At 41.5% G+C, this 19,423-nt stretch overlaps 1 protein-coding gene across 4 annotated transcripts in view; it reads right to left on the reverse strand.

Annotated features, from left to right (window-relative positions):
- Positions 1 to 508: 508 nt before the first annotated feature.
- nfat5a (nuclear factor of activated T cells 5a) overlaps positions 509 to 19,423 on the reverse strand; it is a 42,064-nt gene continuing 23,149 nt past the window's right edge. For all 4 annotated transcript variants that reach the window (XM_060914718.1, XM_060914720.1, XM_060914719.1 and 1 more), the window contains 10 exons: positions 7,743 to 7,926; positions 7,434 to 7,624; positions 7,128 to 7,300; positions 6,870 to 7,004; positions 6,671 to 6,723; positions 6,453 to 6,585; positions 4,029 to 4,103; positions 3,820 to 3,944; positions 1,441 to 3,730; positions 509 to 1,326 (listed from right to left, as the gene is read on the reverse strand). In XM_060914718.1, the coding sequence (XP_060770701.1) occupies positions 1,106 to 1,326; positions 1,441 to 3,730; positions 3,820 to 3,944; positions 4,029 to 4,103; positions 6,453 to 6,585; positions 6,671 to 6,723; positions 6,870 to 7,004; positions 7,128 to 7,300; positions 7,434 to 7,624; positions 7,743 to 7,926 (3,580 nt within the window). In that variant the 3' untranslated portion in view covers positions 509 to 1,105. The remainder of the gene's footprint in view (positions 1,327 to 1,440; positions 3,731 to 3,819; positions 3,945 to 4,028; positions 4,104 to 6,452; positions 6,586 to 6,670; positions 6,724 to 6,869; positions 7,005 to 7,127; positions 7,301 to 7,433; positions 7,625 to 7,742; positions 7,927 to 19,423) is intronic.

Raw genomic sequence — 19,423 nt, forward strand, 5'->3', positions numbered from 1 at the left:
AATATCAAATACACTATATGCTTCTATTCAACACAAAACACACACAGACACCGTATACACACACACCATGTCATGGGCATGCATATCGATAGCTTGGTGAAACATCCTGAAACTGACGGACTAAATATTCCATCTGTACAGCTCACTGCTTAAGATTTTGTAGACAACGCCAATGAATTAATAACTTTTAAAACCCAGCATTAACACCTTACTATTTATTATGTACTATACTGTATTATTGGACACTAACTGGAGTTTTAGGGCAGTCCACCAGGCTAGCTTATGTATGTATCTGACACATCATTATGTAACAATGTACAGAAGTGATATAACATGTCCATGACAGGAAGATGACTAAAAAGGGACTGGGTTTTTTTTTTTTTTTTAATAAAATATATTAGATGACAATCAAAAATATCATTTATACAAATATATACAGTAAATGTGTTTTTTATATATATATATATATATATATATATATATAAAAACATATGAATTGAGACTGAGGAAGATCTTTATAAAAGAAAAAAAAAAAAAAGGCGTAACCATGGCTCGTTATATAGGTTAATATGAAAATGGAGAGTAAATATGACAAGGCTGGTACAAAATAGAGGATCTTTTGGGAAAGACTATAAAAAGAGGCAAATATGGATACATATGGTTTGAAAGCTCAAAAGCATGTAACTCACTTTAAAAAAAAAAAAACCTCAATAAAGTGCTAAACACACCATCTAAAAATTCAAAAGACAATGAATTAGTCCAACGCATTACATCAGACTGACAACAGTTTTGCTAGATAAGTTGTGTCAGCTTCTGTTAGACAGATGGAAGATGATGTAGTATAACAAGACGGAATGTGTCAACATGACATATACCGCCAGAATATGAAATGTCATGACAGATCACAACACTGACTTGACAATGTTTTATTGGCCCCAATTATTTGGTTCCATGATGATATCCACCTGTAACAGCCTACACAATCCATTAAACATATATTAAAAGGCTTTAAAATTTTTGATCCTTCAAGTTGTCCAAGTCACTCATGTCTGTGAGCTCAAAACTGAGCTCAAGAAGACTTACCAAGGCGATGTTTCAAAGTATTTCACTGTTCTAAGAAGTCCCTGGGAAGAGACTTCCCTTGTTCCTCAAACTGCTCTAGTAGTTCATCAATCTTCTCACTGAGGTTGTTGGACTCGTCTAGTAAACTCTGAATCTGTGCATTGGTCTGGAGCTGGTTCTGGTTGTGATCTGATCTAGGATGCCCTATGGTGACAAGCTGGTCCGTCAGCGCAGGACCAGGAGGGGTTAATATCGGACCACATTCTGGCAAAGAGAACAAAAAACAGGCTTGGTGAAATTATTGAAAATACCCTCGTTATACTCTAATTTACTAATCGTTTTATCTAAAGTGGTGGAATAGTCACAAAGCGGACTTACCAGTGGGGATTTCAAAAATAAATAAGCCTGTTTGTCCTGGCTGTCCAGGCTGGTTGAGGGTTCCCCCTAATGCTGTCTGAAAAAGCGAATCAGGCGCTTGTTGACCGGATGCGGCCGTGGAGCTCTGCAACCCTCCGATTGCCACTCCACCCTGCCCACTAAAAATGGCAGTTGCTGTAGCAGGCTGAGGTAACTCTTGAGTGCCTACACCACTTTGGAGTGCTGAAATTGATGCCTGTGGCAAAAAAATATTCACAGTGCCCTGTTCTGTGGAAGGGACAGAGGCACAGTTGCTAGCACTTGGGACAACCTGCATAGGCTGCTGGTCCTGAAAGAGTCCTGGCTGGGTTGCAGGCATATCAGCAGACGAGTGACCCACAACAGAGGTCTCATCCTGAAAAGACATGGGCTCTGTTGAATCTTGCTGAGCCACGTTCACCACATTGGCTTGTGGAAAAAGAATCTGTGGACTTTGTGTTGACTGTGATGGAGCGACTGCAGATTGACTTGTGGAGTTGTCTGTTGTAATAGTGCCAGGGCTTGGGATGACCTGCATGGGTTGCTGTTCCTGAAAGATATTTTGAGGCAGTGGGTTACCACCCATTGGAGCCTGGCTCTGGGTACTGAACAGAAGAGTTTGAGGAAGGTCTTGAGGATTAACAGGAGTAGCACAGAACAGTAAGCCAGGCTGTGGCTGCTGTTGGCCCTGACTTTGGGGTATTGTTGCTATATTTTGGAACAGGGAACCCTGCTGGGGTGTTATTTGCTGAGCCTGGGAAGAGTGCTGTTCCATTGGAGTGGACAACTGGGGTTGTCCCTGAAAAAGTGACACTGACTGGGGTGCCGAGGTTGACGTTTCCATTGGAGTGAGAAAAGTTATTTGTTGCTGTTGTTGATCTTGAGAATTATTGGATGTTATCTGGCTATGCAAGACACCCTGAGAAATGAACAGGGTAGTTGAGGGAGACTGTTGCTCAGAAGATAAGTTAGTGCTTGTCAGCATTGTCACAGTATTGGGAAATAAAGCAGGTTGGACCTGGGTAGCTTTCGAAGTACCAAAGAGCCCCGTCTGTGGTTCCTGTGCGTCAGTAATAGGTGCGTGACTCTGAAACAGCTGCTGAGGAGGGGAGGTTTGAGAAGGTGGCTGCTGAAGAAAGCTGGATGTTTGAATAGACAGCAGCCCCCCAGCCTGTTGAAAAAGCGCTTGTTGCTGTGACTGTGGGGATGAATTTTGGAGAAAGCCATCAGATGGCTGTGACAGGGTGCCATCTATCTGCGTGGTGCTTTGATGCTCAGACATTTGATCCTGTGATCCTACAGGGAAACTTGGTGTGCACTGCATGGGAATCTGTGGCTGTAAGAGCTCGGATTGTAACTGTTTCTGCAAGCTTTCCAAGACCTCTTGATGTTGTTGCTCTTGTTGAAGTTTCTCGAGATTCTGCTGATGCTGTTGTTGCTGTTGCAGATTATCAAGCACTTTCTGATGCTGAATATTCACCAAAGAGTTTTGTTGGTGAATGTCCCCAAGAACCTTCTGGTGCTGCAGGTTTTCCAGAACTTTCTGATGCGACTGTTGTTGCAGATTTCCAAGACTTTGTTGCTGAAAGTTTTCCAAGACCTTTTGTTGCTGTTGCAGATTCTTCAAGACCGTTTGTTGATGCTGCAGATCAACTAGAGCTTTCTGATGTTGTTGCTGCAGATTCTGCAATATATTATGTTCTTGTTGCTGTTGCTGCTGATTGATCAAAGTGTTCTCATTGCCACCCAGCCTTAAACTGTTCATGTTTTCCTGGACATGTTGCTGGAGGTTTTCAGCAGAAGGGTTCGAATCATAAAGCACAGAATTAAGTTGCTGCTGTTCTTGCAACTCCCGAACAGCTCTTTCCAGCTGTGCTACCTCATCTTGAGGCAAAATGGTCTGGACCTGGGGCTGCTGGGAAGGGGGAGGCCGAGACTCCAGCCCTACTACCACCATTCCTGTGCCATCTGGACTGTTGTCTTCTGGAGACAAAGTCTCAGGGGTTTCCCTTAAGAACTGCTGAGGGACCTGTGGGGGCACAGGCTGAAGAACTGTGGTGTCTTCTGACAAGGAGACTTGAAAGGATGGTGTTGGGGGTATATCCTGTTTCTCAATTGTCCTAAGGGGCTCCGGAGGTACAAATATATTGGGCACTGACTGCTGAGCATCAACAGATGGCAGAGGCACAGGGCTAGGAAAGGATTTGCTACTAGTTGGAAGGATGGTGGTAATTTCTAAAATCTGCTGATCAGAATTAAGGACCTCTGCAGGCTGGATAAAATACAAAAGTTTAAATATTTTAAAGATGAAATGCCTGATTTTATTATTAAAGTTAGCTGTAAAAGTAATTTACAGTTCACCTTAAAAATGTTCGTTGTTGTAGGGTTTGTAGAGATTTCCATTGGGGTTACTTCTTCCCTTTTGACTATGGAGATCATCGGGGCCATCAAGGTACTGTTAAGACTATTGGTCCCAGTTTGCAATGCTGCAAACAAATGAGTTGAAACATAAATAAGGCAGTAAACTTTTGATAAAACCAAAGAATGATCATAATTTCTGAATCTCACACCATTTATCTGCTCTTCAAAAGTGCAAGGTTTGGCGGTTACGGACAATTCTGACTTCACAGGAACATCAACTTTTTCTGCAAGACAAAAGAAAGTTACTGACATGACATTACAGGAATTGGATATCAACAATGATCGACAACCTGCTCAAACTGGTACATGCAATCAAATTATCTAACATACCAACGTAAGTAAGCTAAGAGGATTTGTCACACAGACCTGAATTAGAGATGAAAGTGAAGCAAAGGAAAAAAAAAAAAAAACGCTGAACTTTTGAAAGTCAGACTAAGATTGGGGGGGAAGCAATGTCCCCCGAAAATATTTTAATAACATAACACGCAAAACCCTGCGTTCTAGTGCATTTTAGTACTTATTTTCACTAAAACAAGTTATAACTTAAGCCTTTTTCTTTCATGTACGTTAATGATTAACATGTCAAAAATATCAAATTTAATTCCCCTAGTTAATGAGTAATTTTCAGGAGTGCATTTAGAAAACGCGGTGATTTTCCTGCTACACAGTTCATTACTTTGAAAAAAATCAGACAGTTGAAGGTAAACTCAGCAAAATCCCAAAACAGTGCTGTTAAAAAGTAAAGGTCTGTTAGAGTTTCTAAAGCTTTCAGGTTTCAATGTTGGGGACATTGAGCCTCGTTTGTCAGTCTTTTAGTAGAGTTGTGCGTTTGCAGAAGCTAAAGTGAACTAAACATTTCCAATTCATATTTATGCGAGTTGAAGCCAATTGTTTACATTAGTTCGTATTGTCTGTAAATTTAAACACCAATGAATACCATATTTCTCATGTAAATCAGGGGCGTAGCGAGGATTTTTCAGGGGGTGTGTGTGTGTGTGTGTGTGTGTGTGTGTGTGTGTGTGTGTGTCACACACTGACTGGCAGCCTGAGCGCATTATGTAACAAAAAATAAATTACCATTGCTAGTTTTAGGTAGCTTAGAAACCGGCTCTTCCATTATTGCTGTTTCTTCCACGTTTTCTTGATGTGTTCTAGAAATGGCACTAAAACTTAGCTTCAAAACCACAAAATGCAACTTTGATGGAAAAAGATATATAATAAATTGCTGACCTCTCTTCACGTCGAAAGGAGGAAAGTTTTGCTTGTTTTGACATGGCGAATTATTAACACGAGGAAATGCTTGTAATTTGCAACTAAAAAGACTGCAGCTACACTGGCAGCTTGAACATGCTTTCTAGTGCGATCGTGTTGTGCAGAACGGTGTCAGTCCTGCGCGCCTTAGCTCGTGCACCTGAAGGTGTGCCTTGGGCGCGCGCGCCTAACGAGCTCTGGCACGCGCCCCGTTAACAAAGAACACCTGCCTTTAATCAGTGAACTATGTTTGGGCTATTTAAGGACCGCGCCCAGGCAAGGACGATGAAGTATTACGCCGCGTCTAGGAACGCAAAAAAACCGAAAAATAAATTTCTCCATTCGGAAAACCGGAGATTTTCAAGAGTTTTGTCAAATATCCAGATTTCTGGGTAAATCCAGAAGACTTTCATACTTGATTAGTCAACCTGTCACTAACATAAAAGATGGCTAATAAAGAGGAAAAGCAAATTAAGAAAACAACAACAACACAGAATGAAGTCTAGGTAATCTGTGTATGTCACATCGAACGTACTAAATAAATCGTTCCATATCCCTGAACATGGCATTGGTCTTAAAGTGCCATTCCACCATTGGATGTATTCTTTGGCATAAAATACAATATATTTTATGACATGACTAGACACAGAAATCTTTTAGCTTCAAAATGATATATCAAACATAATTTTTTGACAACGACAAGTATATTAATTTTGCGGCCAAAGTCACCTACCCTTTTAATTTCCGCACGGTAGTGAAACGTGATGTCATCAGCAGGTTCCCCTTCTTGTGTACCACGTGTCGGTCTATTTTTAGACCAGGAAACCCCCAAAGTGAGAGAGTCATTTCTCCTCGTATATGGGGGCCAAAAAAATTGCGAAAAATTTTGAGTTAATCTTTCAGTTAGCTAGATTTATTGGTATTAGCTAGATTTATTGGTATTATTTTTATCGTGTTCTATCCGCCATTGCTGATAATATGTGCCACGTCACGTGGTACACAAGAAGGGGAACCTGCCGATGACATCACGCGCGGAAATTAAAAGGGTAGGTGACTTGGGTCGCAAAATTAATATACTTGTCGTTGTCAAACAATTATGTTTGATATATCATTTTGAAGCTAAAAGATTTCTCTATTTAGTGATACCATTTATATATGTTGTCAAAATATATTGTATTTATGCCAAAGAATACATCCAATGGTGGAATGGCACTTTAATCTGATGCTCACCCTAACTGAATGAGATCACATTGGTAATCCAATGTTCTTCCTTCTCTTGTAATACATTTCAAAACATCACTTTAGTTAAAGTCTTGACAAACCTGGCTGAGGAGTATAGGTGAAAGGCTGTAGCTCATGTGTTCTTCCTGCGTTTGTTATCACAGAAATTCCAACTGATACAGGTGAGTTCACCGTCAGGTCATGATAAGGAGGCACCTTTACCACCAGGTGATTCTGGCAGGGGGAGGGGGAAAGAGTAAGGGAATCTAAATAAACATGCATCATTGTCTAATGTATTATGTGGGGCGGCTGCACCTACTTGATGGAAAAGTTCCATGTCTATCTCTGCTTCGGCCTGCCACGAGCCATCATCTGAGGCAAAAGCAGAATTATCTTGTCAATTTTTATTTTTCATATTGCTTCAACAAAAAGAAAACAAATTTCAGGTAATAACACCGGAGATGACTGGGTTAGGTACAAAGACACTTCAAAAACTAAGACAAATCAACACCATATACCTGTGGCAGTTTCCTGGAAAATAACTTTGGTTCCCTTAAGGAAGTTCTTGCCAATAATGAAGACCTCTTCTCCTCCAATCACTGAGCAGGTGTGAAGACTCTTTTTGAGAATTTCAGGTACTCCAGCAGGTTGGGCTGTACAGAAAGGAACAAAATCTAACATCTAGTAACCTAGACATGAGCATTCATCAGAAAGGTTTAGAGAACGTAGAGGTGCATTATCCTGGGAGGTTTCACACAAACTCTTAATATACTCACTACAGAGGATTGGTGAAGAAAGGGTCTGCAGGGTAAGGACAGAGCCATCTGGTCTGGGGATGTTGACTCTGAATGCTAAACGAGCCCGGGTGCTTTTCTTTTTAGAGCCAGCCACTCCTATTCGGGCTTCAACATCTGCATTCCTCAATTTCAATATCCCAACACAGTCCACTCTGCAGAGGTAAAAATGTACCTCGGTTTAGTTCCAGTACTGTAGGATTCTAAAAAAAAAAATTAAAATAAAAAAAATTCTGCAAGAAAATATTGCAGAGCTTCCAGACAAAAAGAGATCGAGAAAAGTCTTACGCTAAAGTCATGGAGTTGCTCGGCTCAAGGTTCACTTCAATAACCGTGGTCCCTTCAATATCCACCTCTTTACAGGCCGTCGTGTTGCGTCCCGTCACTCTACACGCTTGATAGAAGCCATGAGGTTTTACACGTCCAGCATCATTAGCCACAAACACTTGGAGAACAACTGGTTCATTCACACCTTCTAACTAGAAGAAGACAATACATCCATGAACACCTACCTTCATGTTCAGTTTATATTAAAAGATGCTGTTCTACAGAAAGCTGCTAGACTCCTTGAACATTAAAATCTAAGTTACTTCTTACTTTGACTGTGGGGAAGCCTTGCTGTGTGCGGTCTTTGACAGATCCTCTGCTGCCCTCTGTAAGGTATCGTGCTCGGTGTTGTGTCTCAGGCTGTACCAGAATCTTTAGTTCTTTCCCCTCGCTCTTTTGCGGATACTGTGTTGTAAGAATTCCACCTTTCTGACTCCCAGCCACCTCCAGGGTGCTACAGAAAGAGTATAAAGAGCATAATTTAACAAAACCAAATCTGGAAACTAGAATAAGCTAAACTGATGATAATATATACACCCACTGGAAACACTAATATAAAACAACGGCCACAGTTACACTACCGTTCAAAAGTTTGGGGTGACTTTGAAATGTCCTTATTTTTGAAAGAAAAGCACTGTTCTTTTCAATGAAGATCACTTTAAACTAATCAGAAATCCACTCTATACATTGCTAATGTGGTAAATGACTATTCTAGCTGCAAATGTCTGGTTTTTGGTGCAATATCTCCATAGGTGTATAGACCCTTTTTACATGACGTCACGACAAACGCGGCCGCCATTTTGGACGTGTACTACCAGTAGTCTACCACAGCCAACATTGAGGAACGGCAGCAAAGAAAGTTTTTACTTTCAGGAAGACTTCCATCATGCCACTATATTGTTGTGCACCTGGATGTAGTAACCATCAACAAACAAGGCAAGGTTTATCATTTTATCGGATCCCGACGGAGAAGATGGATAGCGGCCATTAACAGATTGGCAGCCCTCGGCATACCAACGCTTGTGTAGTGACCACTTTGTTGGAGGTAAGACGAATAAAATTAGCCAGAAAAGGCATTACATTGCTGTTAACATTCTGTGGCAGCGAGTGTGTAACCAAATAGGCTAAAATAACCCATTGTAACCTCTTTGTTCTTCTGTAGTAGCTATTGTTGACTAGCTAATGTCAACAACATAGTAGCTAGTACGTTACTGTAGCAATGTTTACATTCAGTCATTTGGATGACTGTTAAAACCTTTCAGTCTCAAGTTTTTCCTTTACTGTATTTACTAGTTTACTGTAATTATGATCCGGCAGCTATTTACACCGGATCCAGTGTAAATAGCTGCCGGAGCCAACGTCCGAGGTTCCGGAGCGCGCTCCGGCTTGCTCCCCCTCAAATTAAGCAGCGCGCTCCGGCTTGCTCCCGGAGCGCGCTGCTTAATTTGAGGGGGAGCAAGCCGGGGCGCGCTGCTTAATTTGAGGGGGAGCAAGCCGGAGCGTACGTCAGTGAACAATCCTGGTGGAGGCAGGTAAATGTCGTTCTCGAAGCCTGCTAACCTCAATTTTTGCAAATACCTCTCCCTCTGCTCGCCCTGTAAATGCCCTACGTCGCTGGATAGTGAAGGTGTTTTCTGCATCTCGCTCCTTTTTCTTTTATGTTTTTCGTTTGTTGCCTTCCTCGCATTCAAACTGATTCGAGCCGAAGTCCACTACATGTCCAAAATGGCGGTCGCGTTTACGAAGGTCACGTGACTGAAAAGGGTCTATAGAGGCCCATTTCCAGCAACTCTCACTCCAGTGTTCTAATGGTACAATGTGTTTGCTCATTGCCTCAGAAGGCTAATGGAGGATTAGAAAACCCTTGTACAATCATGTTAGCACAGCTGAAAACAGTTGAGCTCTTTAGAGAAGCTATAAAACTGACCTTCCTTTGAGCAGATTGAGTTTCTGGAGCATCACATTTGTGGGGTCGATTAAATGCTCAAAATGGCCAGAAAAATGGCTCGACTATATTTTCTATTCATTTTACAACTTATGGTGGGAAATAAAAAAGTGTGACTTTTCATGGAAAACACAAAATTGTCTGGGTGACCCCAAACTTTTGAAAGGTAGTGTAATACACTCTATATGTATAAAAGTAATATGTTTAATTTATTTAGTAACTTGGTATAGTCGGGGGGGTACATAGAACTGGCATACTATGAACCTCATATTTCCTTTTTCAAATGCAAATCCCTTCTAGTTGACAAGTAAATAGGCCATATATATATATATAAAATACACGTGTGTATGTATATTATATTTATAAATAAAATAAAACCCAAACACACACACGTCCATTCCTCAGTCTGCACAGCCAAAACTTCAACAGTCCTGCAGGTATTCTGAAGAACAAAACAATGACAGCAGTCATTGCACAAATACAATGAGATTAAGTGTGGTTGGTGCACCAGTCATTGTTGATAAAGATGCAGAGCCAGAACCCCTGCTCTAACTGGAGTCCTTTGTTCAGTCTGAACAGTTCAGTGTCTGGTTTGTTAGCCATACAGCTCTATTAAAAAATAAATAATAAAAAATTCAGCGTGCAGAAGTCCCTCAGAGATCTCTGCATGTTGAGTCCCAGCCTTATTTTGTCCATCTTGTTAATGAGTGACTGGACATTTGTGAAGAAAACGCTTGGCAAAGAAGGTCTGTGCACTTCATAGCCTGGCCTGCACCTCAGTGTACCATCCACACGGCAACGTCTTTGTCTCCTTCTAGCCGGTGTGGTGATCCACGGAGCTGCTGGTGCTCTGGCTCTCTTTTTCATTATTCTGCCACAGTCACTAAAGTTACTAAAAACCTGTTCACAACTTCACTGGATGTTAAACAGCTCCCTGCCACTATATGAATAATATAATAAAGATTAGTTAATTTTAAGTAAATAGTCTAAAACATTGATATGGAGAGCGCAGAGCTGCTGTGTCTGGACTGCTATGGCAGCACATATACTAAAATTGGATGCACCATCGCCATCTGCCCAAACTTGAACCCAACTGTCAACAGGCACAGTTGATGTTCATCTTCAAAAGGATCCCAGACAACTTTAATTCAAAGTTATTAATTTGCACTGCACATTTCACTCTGGACAGTTTCTGAAACCTTGGACAAGATCAAGCAGGCTTCACCCAGCATTCGACACTGAGAAAAGGTGCAGTTCCATCATTATTGGCATCACAACTGGAGCCTGTAAGTAGCTATGCTGTGTGATTTTATCCACTTTTTGATGGGTGAAGCCAGATCAAAGAAATAGCCCGTGGTATAAATCTACAATATAAAAATGCACCTTTGTCTAATAAATCTCAATTATTTTTCATCAACAAGACAACTCTGAGGCTAACTAGCTCAGTTGCTTGTTGCTTCTGTGTGAGCCATCGTCAGGGTTGCCAGATAGATATTATTAAAGTTTGGGCAGTTGCTAATAACATATGGACTGGAAATTTCCTTTGTAAGCATCAATTTGTGGAAATTTGAGATTTCTTTGAGAGCTGCTTTATGGTGAATGAGATTTAAACCCCACTTGAAGGAGATACCAAAGATATCTGGCAATCCTGGCCATCGCGGTGCAAATCAGCCAATTAGAGCAAAGCTCATCGGCGTATTAATGAGCCCACCAAAAAAAAGCAGAATACAGCTTGTTTCACATATCTTCCATTTACACAGCAGAACAACTTAAAAATACTGAATAAATGCATTCTGTGGTACCTTTTAAAAAGACCCCAATATAACTAAGCTCTTAGTGTTAGTGTTTTTATAACTTGTGTTGAGCCTCTCTGCATTTACTGGTGGCTTTCTTGCCAGATACACATTGTGTGCGCATAGCTGTAAAGTTAAGTTAAGTTAAACAGTCTACTCAGCACCTAGTGTCATAAGCCAGATTTCTACATTTTGCTAGGAGCTTGTGGTACATTTCATCTCTGAATGTGTCCAATGGCTACTGAATTTCACACAGAGGCTAGCTGACTCTGCAGATATGACATCATCTCATTCACTACCCAGTGCAGGGGTGAGGGGCAAGATGGGAAATACGAAAGGTAAATATTTAAATGACTGCATCAGACCGACCAAACTTTACCCGTTTTACGCAAGTACACTACATTTTAACATAAGCATGCTGGAAGGTACTCCAAAATACTCAAAGTTCTCAAAAAACTGAAATGGGCCAAATACTGTTAGAGACAGAAGTTAAATATACTGCAACCCCCCTATAATGAACTCTTACTACTAGAGATGAAAGTGGAGCAAAGAAAAAAAATCCTGAACTTTTGAAAGTCAAACTGGGGGAGACACAACGTCCCCCCAAAATATTTTAATAACACGCAAAACCCTGCATTTTAGTACTTATTTTCACTAAAACAAGTTATAACTTTTAAGCCTTTTTCTTTCATGCACATTAATGATTAACATGTGAGCAATTCCAGCGTTATGGACGTGACACTTGAACTCAAAATGGCAACAAATGACCCAGTGCATGTTTTATTGTCTCCCAGTATTTAAACAGGTGTTGCATATTTTAAGGCTGTACCATACTGGAGAAGTGATAGAACAAGAACAATTCCCATAGTACATCTAGGGCATGCCAGAAAATGCCAATAAAAGATGCGTTATGGATGTGACAGAAAAAGTATCACTTTTCTTGGGTGACTACATTTTTATCAAACTCTGAAATTGTAAACCTAATGTCGAAATGGAGATATCCATTTGATAGAGGGGTCCAAGGTGAATATTAAAAAATCTTTGTTTAAAATATTTTGTATTTCATGCAGAGTTTCGGAAGGAAAAGTCAGCGTTATGGATGCGACGAAATTCCGTTATGGATGTGACGCATCTGAAATAGACATGGCATATGTTTAGAAAAATCAGTAATTTAACCACCATAACCCTTTGAAAAACTCTCTAAATATCAGCTAAAACTATCAAAGTTCTTAAATAATATTTAGGATGGCTATTGTTTTGCGGATTTTAGCATACATTTCTGTGGCTTGTGGCAATAATATAGAATTGTACATGATCAAAGTTGATTTTAGCTTGGGTTTTACATTATAAGAAAGAAAGACTGACAGTGACATATTAGGTGATCAAAATATTTATGTATGTATTTATTTGTTTATTTATTTAGTTTGTTTAGTTTGAAATTTGGGATCTCCTGTCTACTGTCTATTCTGCCTGTACAGCTTCATTGAAGTGATGCCTGCCTCTGTTGTCCACCAAAGGATTGAGGAGCCTGATGATCTGCTCCCTAGCCACCCATAATTTGTCCTCCTTCAGTGGCATGATAAAAACAAAGCCAAAGCCAGGTCTCCTCCTCGTGCATAGCCTACTACTTCTCGCGCATACAAAACAATACAAAACCTAATGAATTGGGCAATACTTACCTGAAAAACGTCTTCATTTACAATCTATGTATCTCCAATAAACTTTTGAAACCATTAGGGTATAACGGGACATCAGGTAGGCTACATCCCGGTGATGGATAGCTGCGAGGTCTTGGTGATTGTGAACCGTTCACTGTAACTCATTCCTGCATGCGATTTACTTAGGCTATTGTTTTTGCCAACTCTCAAAATGGGTAAGGATAAAAGGGCAAACAGAATCGTGTGGACCTAGGTTTTAACTTTATGTTACACGACTGGAGTTATTTCAGTTCAACGCGTTGACACAGATCCGCGCTGAAGAATCAGCTGCATTAAGATTTTGAATAGTCACATCCGTAACAGTAACATCCGTAACGTGGAAATATACTATTTAGAAAGGGGGTAGAACGGCTACTTTATTTTAATATATCAACTCAAAATGAATTAGTTTTGCGCAAAGAGTGTGTTCTGTGTTGCATTTCATACGGATGTATAATAAGAACTTTTTCAAAAAAATGTTACGGACGTGACAGCACCTGTCCTGTAAATCGGTGTCGCATCAACACGGCTCCACGGTGACAATGAAATGCGAAATCATATACCTCATTTACAGTTTGCTTCAATAACCCCATTGCGTCCTGAAAGGACGCTGAACATTGTTGTGGGCGAATATATGCATCATATTTTGGTTGTTGAAAAAAGTACTCAATTGGATGCATTGAAATCACCAAATTCTTGATTGTCATTAGCTAAAGTAGTGAAGGCAAAGGGAACAATTCTTGTGACAAATTGGTTCAACTTATTCACATCTGTAAAATACAGGCCTAGGTGATATCTCTGGGAGTGGTTTTGATGTATTACATGTTGCTTTATTTTTGCATGGTGAGGTTGACATTTACATGGAATAGCCCATGTCAAAAATATCAAATTTAATTCCCCTAGTTAATGAGTAATTTTCAGGAGTGCATTTAGAAAACGCAGTGATTTTCCTGCTACACAGTTCATTACTTTGAAAAAAAAAAAAATCAGACAGTTGAAGGTAAATGCCGCAAAATCCCAAAACAGTACTGTTAAAAAGTAAAGGTCTGTTAGAGTTTCTAAAGCTTTCAGGTTTCAGTGTTGGGGACATTGAGCCTCGTTTATCAGAGTTGCGTGTTTGCATAAGCTAAAGTGAACTAAAAATTTCCAATTCATATTTGTGTGTGTGTCACACACTGACTGGCAGCCTGAGCGCATTATGTAACAAAAAATAAATTACCATTGCTAGTTTCAGGTAGCTTAGAAACCGGCTCTTCCATTATTGCTGTTTCTTCCACATTTTCTTGATGTGTTCTAGAAACAGCACTAAAACTTAGCTTCGAAGCCACAAAATGCAACTTTGATGGAAAAAGATGTATAATAAATTGCTGACCTCTCTTCACGTCGAAAGGAGGAGCAAAGTTTTGCTTGTTTTGACATGGCGAATTATTAAACAAGAGGAAATACTTGTAATTCGCAACTAAAAAGACTGCAGCTACACTGGCAGCTTGAACACGCTTTCTAGTGCTACGCTTGCACAGAACAGTGTCAGTCCTGCGCGCCTTAGGTGGTGTTTATATTAGACCGTATCAGTGGATCATCAGATTAACGTTTTTAAAACGATTCACGTGCACACAGCAACGCCAATACACGATTCGCGTGCACACAGCAACGCCAATACATGGATACGCTAATCACATGACTAATTAGACAGCACTTCACATGATCCCAGTGCATATCGGGCATGCACAAGTCACTCACCACTTGCAAGTGGAAGGATGGCAAGCAAACACCTTCTCCAGCAGATAAACACACCTGACTGTGATGTTCATGTTCTCACTGAGTTTAAGCGCCTGAAGGAGGTAAACAAGTTGAAATGTGTAAATAAACCTCAGTGCGGCTCAGCGCTTCCTCCTGCGCTCCAAATCACTCCGCCCTGAACAGCGAGTGCCCTCTGGAGGGTGCGCACTCCGGCCCTGCGCAGCTCACAGAGCGCGTGAGTGAAGCGCACGAGCAGTGATTCGGGACTGAGCCGCTGTGTGTGAGATCCCAATGCCAGCGAATCAGGAAAGTGGATGTCACAGTGACGTTGTCCAATGACAACGTCAGCTAGAGCTCAGCACAGCGTTTCCTCGTTCCTCAATGTTTACACAGCACCGGATCAGATACGAACTGGGTTGAATACGTGGGCCCTGGCGGATTCAAGTTGTTCCGCCTGTGGAGTCGTTTCCTGGCGTTTTAATGTGCACGGCCAGTGCATCCGCGCCGAAAACGAGACGGATACGGTCTAATGTAAACACCACCTTAGCTCGTGCACCTGAAGGTGCGCCTAACGAGCTCTGGCACGCGCACCGTTAACAAAGAACACCTGTCTTTAAATCAATGAACTATGTTTGGGCTATTTAAGGACCATGCCCATGCAAGGACGATGCGAAGTATTACGCCGCGTCTAGGAACGCGAAAAATCCGAAAAATAAATTTCTCCATTCGGAAAACCGGAGATTTTCAAGAGTTTTGTCAAATATCCGGATTTCCGGGTAAAACCGGAAGACTTTCATCTATATACTACAAACATTCACATATAACAAAACCAAAGTTCATTTCCCCCACCTTTAATGACAAGGAGTATTGCCCCCCCCCCCAAAAAAAAAACCCACACCACATCAGTCTTCCCAGAGACAAATAAGTAATTAGGTCTGTAGTCAACTTAATTGTGTTAATGCCATAAAACAAAGGCTTAACTAGCCTCACTTATGCCGCTTTTCCACTACAAACGCGGCTGAGCCGTGCCGTGCTGAGTTGGGCTGAGTCGAGCTGAGCGGGGCTGTTGGAGTTGCATTTCGACTACAACCGCACTGAACCGTGCTGGCTGGAAGTGGGTGGACACATTGGGTGGAGTTAGCGAAAGTGGGTGGATGTCAGGTGATGTCGTTAAGCAGCGCAAACAGTGACAGCAGTGAGCTTTTAAGCGGTAGTCTCACGACCCGGAGAGTAAACAATAAACATGGAGGACATGGAGTCATTAGTGTTGCTGGTCTTGGTGCTGTGGCTTGTTGTCAGCGACAACGCGAACAGATACTGGCAAGAGCGTATAGATGAGGCGAGGCGCATAAGGCTTCAGAAATTCTCGTAATAATTCTCCTTCTGGGTTTGCGGTGTTTACAGATCCCAACGTGCTCGCGGGGTGTGTGCGGGCATGTGAGGACACTCCTCCTCACCAATCAGTGCACAGGGGAGTGTCTGCTCACGCCCCCAGCCTCACTCGGCTCGCTTCAGCCCCACTCCAAAACGGTGCGAGTTTTAGGGGCTAAGCAGGGCTGAAGCGAGCCGAGTCGTGCTGTTTTTTGGTAGTCGAAACGCGAGCCGTGTCGGGCTGAAGTGAGCTGAAGCGAGCTGAAGTGAGCTGAAAAAGGGTAGTGGAAAAGGGCCATTAGATGTCAATCGCTCACAATTATTGAGAATGGCAATCATTGACTTAAAAAAATATTTTTTACATTACATCTCCCTTAAAAGCACTTCATTTTACATGCTAAAAGCAGTTTTACTCGAGTCTTTACTCCGTAGCACTGTTGTCATGGCCACTCATCACGTCCATGCGCTCCAAGTGCGCAGCACCATTAGGACTAATTACCATACACCTGTTCCAGATTGGAGCGCAATCACAGCACACACACTTATAAGGAGTCCCTAAACACAGAGATTTTGCCAAGTATACACACTGTACCGAGTGTCTTACACAGTGGCGGCTGGTAGTCTTTCAAACAGGGGAGGCTGGTCGGTTACGATATTTCCAGATTTTAAAAGAAAAAACATCAATTTTGCCCATACTCTTGCCTCTGATCTGGCTGATTGTTGGCAGGGTCACAAACTGTGAAATAACAGGTTCTTTTGGCCCATTAGCCTACTGTACAATATGGTGGTGTTGGGGGGGAGGGGTATATTTTAACATTTTATATTTTAAAATTGTGGCATGTTGTTTAAAAATTGATTATTGAAAGCAGCTCTTTGTCAGGAACCTCAGCAGTAGAGCTGGGTGCCACACATTTCATTCAATGACACTTTCCCTATATTTTACTTATTTTGACTGAGAAATGTTTTATTGACAATTTTGATAACCCTTCGCTTTTAATCCAGGTCTGTAGTGTGAAATGTTCTCGGCTGTGCTTTTGTTTAAAAATGTTTTCCAAATTGTAGCTGTGTTTAATTCATATCCAGAAAAATATATATTCCAATATAATATACTCAGCATAAACATTTTAAATAGATTCTATATTTTTGGTCCATCCATGACATATTACTAAAGTAGCCTATTTACTGTTGTTGATGTGGGTCACTTGCTGTTAGCCAATTCACTTTCTCGTACCAGGAGAGCTGTAAGGAACGAGTATTATTCCCTACCTTTTTCACCAAGTCAATTTGAGGCGTTAGTCTACCCTGCTCTTTAATTTAAATTTTTTCCTCGAAAGGAAGACTGGCAAATGGCTTCGCCAAAATTAAATCAGCAATGCTTGGCATCCGTGCGCAGCTTTCTTGCTAGCTGACTAGCCCCCTCAAGTTCAATCACTCAAACGAAATTTCTGGAACTAAGATAGCAAACTTGACAACACTATATTTACACTTTATTTACAATGAAAATATATACAAACTAAAAAAAGCTGGTAGAAACCGTATGTAATGAATGAAATTGAAACGTAAGCCGATCTCTTACAATACACCACAGCACTTGCGAATCCGCATGGGACTGAACTGAAATTCACCGCTGCCTGCTATATTTGAAACGAGCTGTCAAAGAAAATATTCGGCCACTTTCACCAATCACCAGTCTCCTCGCGGAAACTGCCATGTCCCTCCCATGTGAGGTTGGGAGTCCGTAGGCGGGCATTTTCGCAGTATTTGTCCAATAACCGTCTTGCATTTTCAGACTGAAAAGCGCATAGCTCCCAAATGCCATTGAAGTCCACTGAGGCTGGGAGTCCGTGAGACTCCGTGGGCGGGCGTTTTCGCAGTATTTGTCCAATAACCGCCTTGCATTTTGAGATTGAAAAGCCCAGAGCTCCCAAATGCCATTGAAGTCCACTGAGGCTGCGCTGCATCGCGCTGTCACGAGGGGGAAAAACTCACGCACACATTAAAGTTATAAGGGAATGATTTCGGACTGTAGTTGGGTTGAGCACATATATTTCTATGATTCTGGATCTGAAATAGCAATGTTATAAGGTCGGCTATAACATAAGCCTAGCGCAATTCATCCTACACAATGTTCGTCATTTTTAGAGGAGGCTGAGCCTCCCTCGTTGTCTTAGAGCAATCGCCCGTGGTCTTACATTACCAAACCTTTGTGCTGTGTATTGCTTTTCTGGTTTTAACTTGCTTTTGTATTTTGCCTTTGTGATTACTTCTGATATTCTGTTTGCGCCTCACTCAACCATGGGGAGAAAGCCATAGCCAAATAATGAAACAGCTTTCGGACCAAAAGGTTGCTGGATTCAATTCCCTGAACCAGCAGGACTGGCTCAAGTGCCCTTGAGCAAGGCACCTAACCCCCAACTGCTCTGGCAAGTGTGGTTGTGTACCTGGTGTCTGATTAGCCAAAGAAAAACCGATGATGCGATTATCAGTTCGGGCAAGAACCCAGCCATAACAAACAAAATTCACTCAACCATTGCCTGTTCCACAACCCTGCCTTTGTTTTACGTTTTTGAACTGTTTGCCATCCCGTTTTTAAATAAACACTCTTCCTGCAATTACACCAGTCATCTACTTCCATTACACGAGACTCGTAAACGCAAGATACTCACAGTCAAAGACAAACTTCATATCCTGAACAGTCTAAAGCATGGTGCAAAAGCAACAAATTTGTCGAAAGAATATGGTATCCCGACATTCAATTTCAACTTTCTTTAAAAGAGCACCGAGCCTTCGTTCGTAACTGCAATCAATATGTTGGGCTGAAAAGAAAGATGATGCAGCAAACAAACAGCAGCAAGTATGACCCATTTCCTTGACTTAAGAGTAACTTGGCCTGAAGGTTAGAAAAGCAGCCTTGGGCCCAAAGGGTCACTGGTTTGATTCCCAGGACCAGCAGGAAAAACGTGAGGGGAGTTGCAGGCCTGGAAATTAACTTTTTTGCCAACAAGCCAGTGGGGCTTGTAACTTTGCAAAGTTACTAGCCCGACTCTGAATTCACTAGCCCGACACATTGAGTTTAATTTTTAAATTAAAAAAAATAAATAAAAAATCAAATTTATAGCAAATATTTAAAAAAAATAATAATATCTTACTTTACATTTTATGAGAATTTTTTTTTATTAATGTTTACTTGGGGGCGGCACGGTGGTGTAGTGGTTAGCGCTGTCGCCTCACAGCAAGAAGGTCCTGGGTTCGAGCCCCGGGGCCGGCGAGGGCCTTTCTGTGCGGAGTTTGCATGTTCTCCCCGTGTCCGCGTGGGTTTCCTCCGGGTGCTCCGGTTTCCCCCACAGTCCAAAGACATGCAGGTTAGGTTAACTGGTGACTCTAAATTGACCGTAGGTGTGAATG

The sequence above is a fragment of the Neoarius graeffei genome, chromosome 2 (assembly GCF_027579695.1).
Source record: "Neoarius graeffei isolate fNeoGra1 chromosome 2, fNeoGra1.pri, whole genome shotgun sequence".
Lineage (NCBI taxonomy): Eukaryota > Metazoa > Chordata > Actinopteri > Siluriformes > Ariidae > Neoarius > Neoarius graeffei.